Source organism: Mesocricetus auratus, unplaced genomic scaffold (genome assembly GCF_017639785.1).
Source record: "Mesocricetus auratus isolate SY011 unplaced genomic scaffold, BCM_Maur_2.0 Super-Scaffold_100020, whole genome shotgun sequence".
Lineage (NCBI taxonomy): Eukaryota > Metazoa > Chordata > Mammalia > Rodentia > Cricetidae > Mesocricetus > Mesocricetus auratus.
Genome location: NW_024429201.1, coordinates 14,870,774 through 14,882,682, shown reverse-complemented (window position 1 = coordinate 14,882,682; position 11,909 = coordinate 14,870,774). Strand labels below are relative to the sequence as shown.

Here is an 11,909-nt window from a genome sequence, read left to right as displayed (position 1 = left end):
ATCTCATGCAGTCACGGGTTAGCCTGCATTTTCATATTTCTTTTGTTTTTGTTGTTTTCATCCTTTTTAAAAAATGCATCTGAGTGTTTTGGCTTGCATATATGTATGTCACTATGTGTGTGTCTGGTGTACATGGATGCCAGAAGAGGGCACTGGATCCCCTAGAATTGTAGTTACAGATGAGCCACTGTGTGGGTGGGAGGAACCTAACCCTGGTCCTATGCAAGAAAGAGTGCTCTTTATTGCTGAGCCATCTCTCCAGGTCCCCCTTTTAAGTTCAAATCGCTTGGGTAACTATCTTTCTTCATATCATTTATTAACATTTTCACCACCTCTGAAGCTTTCTAGATTTTATATGCTTGTTCGGACAGCCCTTTAAAACAGCCCTCAAATTAATGCTCTATACTTTACATAGAATAATTGTGAGACTGTAGACTATTTTTCTCAAGTTGGCACCTGGAAGTATTGTTCTTTAACAATTAATTTTTGTTTGAAAGTGTGCTTAAAATGGAATATGGAAATCTCACAAAATCCTTCAGATTGAATGCAGGAATACTTCCATTCAGATATTGAGAGCTAGAATACTTCCATTATGATATTGAGAACTAGAATACTTCCATTCAGATATGTCATTTGATAGGAAGAACAGAACAAAAACAAAACAAACAGCCCTCTGTTTTTCATGCCCAGATTCTAATGATTCTAATGTTGCTATCTTCTCTTCCCTCTTTTCCTGGACTGAGAAGCAGGACACCTTTACTTGTTATCATTTAATGTGCAAGATTATCATTTGGTTAGGGGAAATCTTTTTCATGAAGGTCCCTTTACTTACTCCTAAGATCTTAGTGCTTAGCCTTCAGTAACTTAGCATATATACTGTGGTATAATTCATGCTATCATTAAAATATAGAGACAAAACCCAGAGAGATAGCTTAGTGGTAGAGAAATTCCTAGCATTCAAAAGGCTTTGGATTTGATATTTGATCCTAGCACTTTGTGAAATTTCTCAAACCAAACAAGAAAATGAGTGAGGGAACTTCTTCCTGAAATAAAGTAGCAGCTGTAGGAACACGTCCAGTATATTTTCTGGCTTGAATGTCCTGGCCTTTGCCTCCCAGCTAACTGAGTGTCACCTTGTGATTTTATCATTTAATGCAATGAGTTTTAAGCAATAGGGTGACACATGTAGATTCCTTACAGTAAGAATCTTTAATCAATTATTAAGAAGAGCCCTTACTGAATGACTAGAATGTGTGAATAATTTCTACTTTTCAAACATTTGTTTAGAAATGTTTTGTGCCCAATTTGTATTTTCATAGAGACATAATATCCATTTTAAACAAGTTTTTATTTTGCTAGATCTTAATTAGGAAGACCCTCTCTTTCTCTCTTTCTGAATGCATGTATACCTGTGTGTGCATGTGTGTGTGTGTGTGCATGAACCCATGAATGGGGAGCCCAAACACATTTGGATGTTATTCCTTAGATACTGCTTTTTGAGTCACACTCCATTATGGCCATGTAGGCTAGGCCGGCTGACTAGTGAGTTCCAGGTATCTTTCTTCTCAAAGCTAGGATTGCAAAGGTGTTGACAAATGCAGATCCTTAGAGACTAAACTTGGCTTTTCATGTTTATGCATCAAGCAGTTTTCAGACTGAGTCATTCCCCAGTACCACCCCCTTTAAAAATGAATTTCTATACTTTTGTGGAAAAATAGAAATTGGTTTCCTTGTCAAATGGAATAATGGAGTTTACACTGTGCTATGTCCAGTCTTTTTTTTTTTAGCTTGACCAAAACATGTATGTTCCCAGAATACTGAATTTGATGTTATCAAGTTGCATACATAGGATCATAATTAGGTCTGTCCTCATCTAGTCTTGGATTCCTCTTTCTACCTGATTCTGTCAATTTGAAAAAATGTTCCACTATCAGACAGCACTGGCCTATAATAGAATGAACAGTCCCTTGCCATGTTATTCTAGACCTAGGTATATCTCTGAATTTATTTTCCTCTCACGTATCACAAAGGCCATTCGTGATCTGGGTCAGTGGCTCATTGCTCATAACAGTGTTCACTGTAGTGTAACTCTGTGATGATCATATTTTAACCAAGCAGATCTGGCTATGTCTAGTTTTAATGTAAGTTACAAATCAAAGGCACTTGATAACCTCAAAGGAAGACAGTTTCTTTTTGAAAGATTGTTTTAATTAATTGGGTGGTTTCAAGGTTTTAGAAGTTGAAAAAAAATTATGATGTTAATAGGGTGACAAGATTTCAATCAGACACCTACTGTATTACAAAAGATCCCCAATGTGTCTAATTGTAAAAAAAATAATATTAAAAGCAGTAAAAAAGATATTTCTTATTTTTAGGGATGCATATCAAAGTATTTTTTAACTAAAGTGACAGGATGTCTTTAGTAAGGCTAGAAGATAAAGCAAAAGAAACATCTTTGACTTTGTAACAGTGATGACCTTTAGCAGCAATTTGTCACACTGTTTTCTCCATTGCTGCATGGAGCTGACTTTTCCAGACAGAAAAAACAGCCCTAGGATGATGATTTTAGGTGTAACAAATCATTATTGCAATTGGATGGATACTTAACTTGATTTTTATACTTTGTTTTTTTTCCATTTGTGCATATGATTTATACATGGATCTGTATCTGTGTGTGTAGGGGTTTCCTGTGCACACACATATGGAGGTCAAAAGTCAGTATTAAGTGTCGTCCTCTATTTTTGGCCTCCTTATGTTTTTTTTTTTTTTTTGGTTTTTCGAGACAGGGTTCCTCTGTGGCTTTGGAGGCTGTCCTGGAACTCGCTCTGTAGACCAGGCTGGCCTGGAACTCACAGAGATCCGCCTGCCTCTGCCTTCCGAGTGCTGGGATTAAAGGTGTGCGCCACCAACGCCCGGCGGCCTCCTTATTTTTTGAGAAAGGGTCTATTGCTAAATTTGTAGCTATTCAGTTTTGGTTATGGTCAGTAAAAAACTGAAATTATATGTTTATATATTTCTCTACACATATATGTCCACATAAATCATATTCATAATTGTACATTCAATGTGCATATACATTTCCATAAATAATAATATGTATAAATTTCTCCCATATTGATGAAAGCAATGATGAGGACATTCATTAGAAAAGTTATTGTAGTAAATTAATTCATAATTAAGGCTTTGTTACTTTAGATACTAATGACAAAAGATTAACAAGATCAAGTTGATGATTACTGTATTCAGGACCTGAGATTTCAGAATAATTGTGTGTGTGTGTGTGTGTGTGTGTGTGTGTGTGCGCGTGTATGTATGTGTGTTTATGTGTATACTACAGAAATAAGCCTTTTAAGGTAGAATCTCATTATTTTCAACTTTAGAAACTTGGTTTAATTAGCTCCTTCATTGTTCTGGAAAAACAAATAAGTGAATTTTCAGATAGATAACATCATGCTAATAGACTAACTATTGCAGCTGCACGAACCAAATTAGTAACTTTTATGTACTGGACTAAGGAAGATTATAATGGCAACAGTTACATTATTGCACCTACATTCCTTGCCTTTGTAATAGGTGTTATGTTTGACCACATATGCACCACTCCAGCTTACCTGACTTATCTTAATAGACATACTAATAGTGGAAGGATAAATGTAAATAGGTTACAATGATTCCATCAACTTTTGGAGATTCTTAGAATACTTATATTAGATATTAACATTGTTTTGTGCACATTTGGAAAGATTTTTAGGCACTAAATTCTGCTAGGTACCCACCTCACTGAATGTTTTCCTATATAGGTTCACTATCTTGAGCTATTTGTTTTAGTAAATCGTATATAAAGTAAAATGAAATCCCAAAGCCTGTCTAAAAAGAACATGTGAGCAGATTGTAATAAATATCTTATTGAGTAACTACTGTATCTGAATACATTGGCCAGGTATAGAAGACTTAGTACTCCCTATAAATTCTAATTTTGCTTTATTACAATAAATGTTTCATGGTTGAAATAAGTCTGAATAAAGACAAAATAATTCTAAAGAATGTATTATTCTCTTCTACAATGGGAATACTTAACTTTGGTATTTTATTGTTGTAACAATTTAGAATACACCATTTAAAAGGTTGTCTCTTTTCTCTTCTTTCGTTTGTCCCTCCTCCCTTCCTCCCTCCTTCTCTCCCTCCCTCCATTCCTACCTCCTTTCCTCTCTTCCTTCCTCCCTACCTACCTATCTTACTGCTGTATAGTCAAGGTTGGTCTGGAATGCACTATGTAGTCCAGAAGAGCCTTGAACTCTCACAGTCCTCTGCTTAGGATCACAAATTCTGAGATTATAGGTGTAAGTCATTATGCCTGGCAAAAAGTTACATTAAAAAAACAATTTTGTCCTATTGAATAACTTTAGGAAACAATGCTTTTGTCTTGTGAAGAACTGAATGGTCACATCTATTTACTTTTTTCTTTAGTGGCAGAAATTAAAAGGACATCCTCGACAAACTATACACATTTAATTAAATGATTGACAATATAATGTACCATTATTAACAAGTGTGTGTATTACCAACATGATTATCGTCATTTTAAAGATGAAACCTGCTTAGATGCAAATTTTGATCTAGACACTTTTAAAAAAACGATTTTCAGTTAGTGTACCAACTAATGGGTTTTGCTATTACATTTTCATTCACGTTGTAGTTTGCTCTGTTTCCTTCTGGGGTTCCCCTTGCCATTTCTCCTCCTGGCTCTGTTCATCTCCCCAAATGATTCTCTTTTTACTTTTGTGTCATATGTTTATGTTATGTCAATATGTATGTAAACCTGGATTCTGCATATTAAATTTGATATGAAAACATGATTTTAACAGACGCCACATGCTATAGTACAGTAAGCTACGCTTACTATTTCTACTCTTAAAAATCTCCCAAAGGAGATTTGCACAACAAATTTTAGATGTCTCTCAAAATAAAATTTAAATATGTCCTTTGTCATCATAGAATTACCATATGTAAGAAAATTTTGCTTCGTTAATGTCATTTAAAATGAAAACATTTGAAAAAATTTAATATATGGATGTTTGAGGAAAGCATGTATGTTCATGTCCTGTCATATATGACAGCCTTTCTGTTAGTTGTAGACACTTAGTTTAATGGATAGTTTTTATTATATCAGTTAGACATACGCTATCTAGTCTCTGATTAGTGATAGCATGTATTTTGATTCAAACTCTTTTTTTCCCCTCTTGCTACCTATATTTTCAGTTCATCATTCACTCTTTTATTTTTGAGGTTGTAGTTTAATTACAACATTTCTCCTTTTCCTGTCCTTCCTCTAATTCTTCTCCTATAGCCTTCCCCACTCTCTTTCAAATTCATGGAGTCTTTTTTTTCCTTAACTGTTATTGCATGGACCTATATATTTGTGTATTCATATATATTCCTAAATGCAGCCTGTTCAGTCCATATATTGTAGCTTGTATGTATGTTTTCAGGGATGACCGTTTGTCACTGGACAACCAGTTGGTGAGCTCTTCCCTTGGGAGGTCGCGTCTCCTGCGCCCAGCTCTGCTTACTTGCCTGTGGTATAAGGTTGAGGCCTCCTGGGCTTCTCTTGGTGGAGTTTGACTCATCAAGGAAACTTTTCTTTGCAACAGACAGAGACCATTACAGAAAGCCACAGCCAATCAACATGCAGAGTTGTGGAGCCCAGCCCCTGTGGGCACATCTACAAAATGCTCCCACACCCAGGGCTCAGGGAACATTATTCACTTTTGAGAGAGACATGCACAGTCTCCAGTTCCTTCTCTCATGACATTTAGTCACTCATGCAAAGTATTGATTTAAGATTTATTGAGCATATGATTCTAGAAATTTATTGAGTTAGATATGATGTTTTGTGGATACTGTGATGATAAAGAGCTTAACTTTGAGGAACACATCTTTTTATTAATTTTTCTCTTCCTTCTGACTCACCCTTGGTCAGTTTTTTTCAAGAACATATTTCTCTAAGTGACTCTCATTCAGAAACAAAAATGGAGAACAAAATTGCTTAGCTAGGGGTATATAGTAGTCATGGCATGTGTTTATAAATAAAAGTAAGAATATAAAATTTGAAAATTTAGACTTAAAATATAAGTAGAACCTATGAAACTTTTTGATAATACTAATTCCATTTGTAACTTCTTCAGTAAATTTAAATTTCTATTGAGAAATGTAAAACACATTTCATTTTACTTTAGTGCTAGTTCTGAAAATGTTGTCATATACGATTTGCTATTTCAGAAACACTAATTCAGTTTGTGAAATAAACCAAATAGGGTTATTAAGGACATTCCTGAAAACAATAACAGTTCTTACAATTACTTATAGGTTCTTTTGTTTCATGGTCACAAGTTGATCCAAGAATTATCTTCAAATATTTAAACAAAAGTCAGTTTACAAAGCCGATTTGGCCATCTTGTATAATTTATTTGAGAGGAAAAAGTAAATTTCTGAGTTACAAAACAAACTACTCTGTATGTACCTATTAGATGCTCCCTTTTAAAATGTTTTACTCTGGCCGGGTGGTGGTGGCGCACGCCTTTAATCCCAGCACTCGGGAGGCAGAGGCAGGCGGATCTCTGTGAGTTCGAGGCCAGGCTGGACTGACAGCCTCCAAAACAATGCAGAGAAACCCTGTCTCATAAAACCAAAAAAAAAAGTTTTACTCTGTGTGTGTTAGCATAGCCTCTCTCTCTTTGTGTAATGTGTGTACAGTGTGTGTGTAGCATATGTGTGTGTGTGTGTGTTGTGTTGTGTGTGTATGTAGAGTGCATGCTAGTGAATATGTCCAATATTCAGATTCTGAGGTTATTAGGTACATGCCCACACACGACGTTTTAACATGAGTTAGTTCCAAGTGTTTGAACTCAGGTTGCTGTGCTTGTCCAGCAATCACCTTTACTCATTGAACCATGAGTCCAGCTCTATTTTGGTACTTGTAGTGTCATTTCAAAGTTTCCCTTTGCCCATGACATATTACTTTAAATACCATAGTCTACACTAGATAAATTCAAGTTCTTCACTACTTAAAAATCTAGATGATGGGGCTGGAGAGATGGCTCAGAGGTTAAGAGCACTGACTGCTCTTCCAGAGGTCCTGAGTTCAATTCCCAGCAACCACATGGTGGCTCACAACCATCAGTCTGGTGTCCTCTTCTGGTATGTAGGCAGAACACTGTGTATGTAATAAATGAATAAATCTTTAAAAAATATAGATGGTGTTTGGATAATGGCGGTACATGAGTTTAATCCCAGCACTCGGGAGGCAAAGGCAGGCGGATCTCTGTGAGTGTGAGGTCTGCCGGATCTATAGTGCTAGTTCCAGGACAGCCAGGACTAAGACACCCTGTCTCAAAAAAATCAAAAAAGAATAAAACAAAAACAAAAACATTGGTGGTGTATGCAGTAACACGTAATTTGCACAACTCCTGAATGATTTCCCATGCACTGCATGAAGAAGACCTTTCTCGTGTAATATGAGATAATAGCATGTTGGCTGAGGATTAATAAGAGGGAATGAGTAGAGTCAAGTCATTTTATGAGTTGTGCCTCAAAGAAAGTGATACAACTTCCTAATCTGGGGAAGGAGATAGAAGGAGGCTGAATAATTTCTTTTCCTCATCTCTTAAGGGTCAGTCATAGTTCTTAAAATCATGCTACCTGGGGGCCGATGAGACAGTTCAGTGGTTAAAGGCCCTTGCTGCCAAGTCTGTTAGGTCTGATCCTGGGGACCCACAGGGTACAAGGAGAAAACCAATTCCCACACATTGTCCTCTGACCTCTATGTGTGTCTCCCAATACATAAATAAATATAATACATAAATATAATTGCACATAATAATGCTGCTTTTGGGTTGGGGAGGTGACCAGAAGGCAAAGTGCTTGCTGTACAGAAGAGGACTTGAGTTTGTGTGGTTCCCAACATTTTCTCCTATATCATCAATAAGGGTCTGCTTAAGGCAAACCATGGTAACCAAGTAAACACATCATACTCAGTTTATATTATAAGACTAGGTAAGTTTATCATCATCATTTAGATAAAGGTTACTGGATGCTTTGTCACATGACAGAACTTGTGCAAGCCTGGAACCCATGTAAAGGTTCAAGGAGAAATCCAGCTCCACAAGGTTTGCACATGCATGTGCTATTGGCCTGTTCATGCACATTCACTAACCAGAAATAAAATTAAAATAGAACTTAGGTAAACATTTGTTTAAGAAATTGTTCATTTGGAAGTTGTGGATAGCTATAAGTTTTTGTCACAGAACATGGAATATAATGCTGATAGTGGCTGTTGAGTTCTTCTGGCACAGACATAATAGAAATGAGACTAAATCATATGAACAAGACAAAGTTTCTGATTAAGTCTTCATTTTGAGCCAGCCAACTTAAGTCAAAGGAAGCCAGCACTGACCAGACTAACCAGGCAGCTTTTATTAATTTCTTTAGCAAATGAAAAGTTTTGTAATTGTCCATTAGTCATGAGTGGACAGTTTCCAAAGATGCCCTTTCTGTGTGCAAACATCATGGCCTTGTACTTGTTGAGCTAAGGGGTCATTAACATGATTCAGAAACTGCTGAGTTATATCTGGCATTATCATGTTACATGAATGTCCTAAGCCTATGATAGGATGAAGGACTTTAAGTGCTTGAATTCCTAAGAAGGTACAAAGGTGGAAAAGAAGATAGACAATCATTTTAGTGACAAGTAGTTAGTTAGCCTTCTGTTATCATCTTGAACAAATCTTTTCTTTCTTTTTTGTGTGTGACAATTCTTTTCTTAAATATTCAACGTGTCCACATGAAGAGCTGAATAGTGTGAGAGGATTTGTGTGTGAGGCCAGTTAGAACGATACGTAGAGACAGTCTGTCTCAAGAAACAAAACAAAACAGAAGGCAACATTTGTTAGGAAAAATAGATGTCAGGTTTCTGCAAAATGACCCAGGAAACCATTATAATCCATATTCAGGGGTGCTATCAAAACTAAGCGAAAGGTAATAATAGTATATTGCTCTGCTGTGTGACCTTCAAAGTTAGTGATTTTCCTGGTTAATGAAGGGCAAATAAAACTAGAGGGCTTTCTAAATGTTTTCTTTGGCAACTTCCCTTCCCCCCATGTTGTCATTTGTGTAGCTATTTTAAACCCAAGTAGTTCAAGCTTGGTTTAATCTGAGGCAGTTCTTGGGATGCAAACATTCTAGTTTGTGTCTAATGTGGTGTTTTGTGCACCACAGGTCAAGGACCTAGAGTTTATATGTCTCTGGTCTCCTTGTGGTGGTCCCTACTGGTTTTAATGGAGGTTGGATTACCTATATAGACAGTAACATATTTTCAGACAAGTGGAATAATCCCTATTTCAAAAGTACTGACCAGGGTGTCAAGAGTTACATCAAACAAATTCTCTTCTAATATGGACACAAAATGTTTCCATTTGTCTGTTTTCTTGGCAGCCATGCTCATGTACGCCAAGGCAATATAGTATTGTATTATGACTGTACAAAAGATATGTCTTTCTTCTGTAAGATGAGGAAAATATGACTTTAGAAGTAGAAGCTTACATTTTTATTTATAGAAAAGAATAATAAGGCAATTGAGACTCTCAGTATTGATTTCCATAACTCTGCCTGTGCCTACCCACACTGCATGGGTAGATGTAAGACTTCATGTAAAAGGAATCACTTTTAACTCTATCAAATGTGAAAAGTAGCATGGTAGGTTTATTACAGCAGTATCAGCTTTACACAGAAGGAATATTACATTTTCTTGAATTTCACATGTAAACTGTTTGTAGTTGTGTTGATCCAGTTGTGTCTAATTCAACTTGAAACTCTGTCTTTATATTCCTAGAAAATCATTCAAGGAAGTTATCTCTAATGTCTTGATGTCATATTAGAATGCTAAATGTTAGTGTTGGGGAAGGTCATTTGTTTCATTTTAGGGATCTGAATACGCTCATATATTTTTCTTTTTGTTTATGTTACTTCCTGCACATGAATTATTGGCTCCTCCCTTCTAATCCCATGTGTATGCATAGAACATGCTTTCCTTTAACTCATTCATAATGCCCTTATGACAACCATCCCATTGTCCTTCTAAACACATTTTTAAATCTCACTGGTCAGGTAAAAGTAACGTGTCTCCACTGTAAAGAGTCCAGGGGTTGATATTTACATCTGTTAACCACCTTGTATTTGCCAGTTCTGACTAGCTGTCCAGACTCGCTCTAGAGATTCTTTTTACCTGTTTTGTGATTAATGTAGTTTTACACCATGGTACACTTACTAGAATGTAATAGTGGAAATGTAAATTATTTTTGAAATAATATTTAATCATTCATCTGGCCCATTATCTTAAAAAGTATCCTTATGCAGTGATCATATCCCTCTCAATTTTTTTTATTAAAGTGTACTTTGAGTTCACTAAAGCTTTAGGACAGAAAAAAAATGACAAATAAAGGAAGGCTTTGACAAATGGAGGCCATGCATGGAAAAGCCATAATACTTAAGCATCTCGGGGTTTTCACAAGGTTTAAAAACACAAAGGATGCAAGTTGTGTAGTGCATTCTACTTTGTCAATGTACGTAAAGACAAGGGCTTCTGTCATTGGCTGTCACCTACACCTCAATGAATTATTGTCATTTTCTGTAATTCCCTTTTTTGTTGAGGACAGCAGAATGAACATTACTAACATATGTTATTGTGGACTTCTGTAAAAATGTTAACATGATCATTAATGGGACATTTGTCTTGCTAAATTTCAGTTTTCTCATCTGTGAAGTGTAGATTAACATACTCTGCCCTTTTAAGCTCAAGGAGTGATTGAGACATGTGATAATTGATAACACGTGAAAACATATGATAAATGCAAAGAGATTTATACATGTATTGCATCATTGAATTATGCTTTTGTCTCTTTAACATTAATACTACATTACTTTAAAGGACTGGTCTCTCTTGATCAAAGCCTGATGTAACTGATAAATGACCCAATAAGGAAATGAAGGATGTGTAGTGGGCTAGTTGTTTTATTTTTTCTTATTTCTTTCTTTTATGTCTCTTCTGTTTCTTCCTCATTAAAACAGTTTTGGTATGAACCATGATGGAATTGGAAATTCTTGTGGGACGAAAGGTCATGAAGCAGCAAAACTTATGGCAGCTCATATTACTGCAAATACCAATCCCTTTTCCTGGTCTGCCTGCAGCCGAGACTATATCACCAGCTTTCTAGAGTAAGTCACCTCTGGAGAGTAATGATAAATTGCTCTAGAAGTAACTCATTGCTGGAAGCCTAATGCACAGTGCTTCAGGTTTTGTATGAGTAATTTTATTGGGCCCACTTATATCTCAGGCCTCCCCCACATGCTTTAATAAATCATAGTGACACATTTTCCAGGTGTTACACAAACAGTGAATAAACCAGAAGTGGAATGACAATATAAGTGTGATTGATGTAATGAGTGATTAGAATTTTTCAGTAAAAGGGAAGCATTTTCAGAAAGAATTTACATTCATATAATTTAGTAGGGAAAAAGCCAAACTTTAATTCAGTAATTCAGTATTCTATGATGTTGGTGAAAAATTGAATTCTTTAGGAGTGTCAAAGTATCTAATAGTAACAAATAAAAACAACAACCAAATTCAGCATCTAGGAGGGAGCGTTTTGAGGAAGGATTTAAGAGTCAATCTTTTCCACAATTTGGGAATCTTATTCATGGTTATTAATGTAAATTCCAAGAATATGATTCTGTACCTTTATAAATATGAGTGAGCACAAATATAACTGTGTTTAGGAACATAATTTTTTTCTCAGTTCTCTTATGTGGGCTTATATTGGACTTTAGGACTCAGTAGACTTGAGTGTTGTTTTCTG

General features: G+C 35.9%; 1 protein-coding gene across 9 annotated transcripts in view; it reads left to right on the top strand.

Annotated features, from left to right (window-relative positions):
- The window catches only part of Adamts6 (ADAM metallopeptidase with thrombospondin type 1 motif 6), a 227,443-nt gene that overhangs the window by 87,569 nt on the left and 127,965 nt on the right, over positions 1–11,909 (top strand). For 8 of the 9 annotated variants that reach the window (XR_005869853.1, XM_040728949.1, XM_040728950.1 and 5 more), the window contains one exon: positions 11,122–11,268. Coding sequence is in view for 7 of the 9 variants with exons in the window: in XM_040728949.1 (XP_040584883.1) it covers positions 11,122–11,268 (147 nt within the window). In the remaining 2 variants the exon portion in view is untranslated. Of the gene's footprint in view, positions 1–11,121; positions 11,269–11,909 lie in introns of those variants that run through there. The other variant, XM_040728956.1, reaches the window with a different exon arrangement.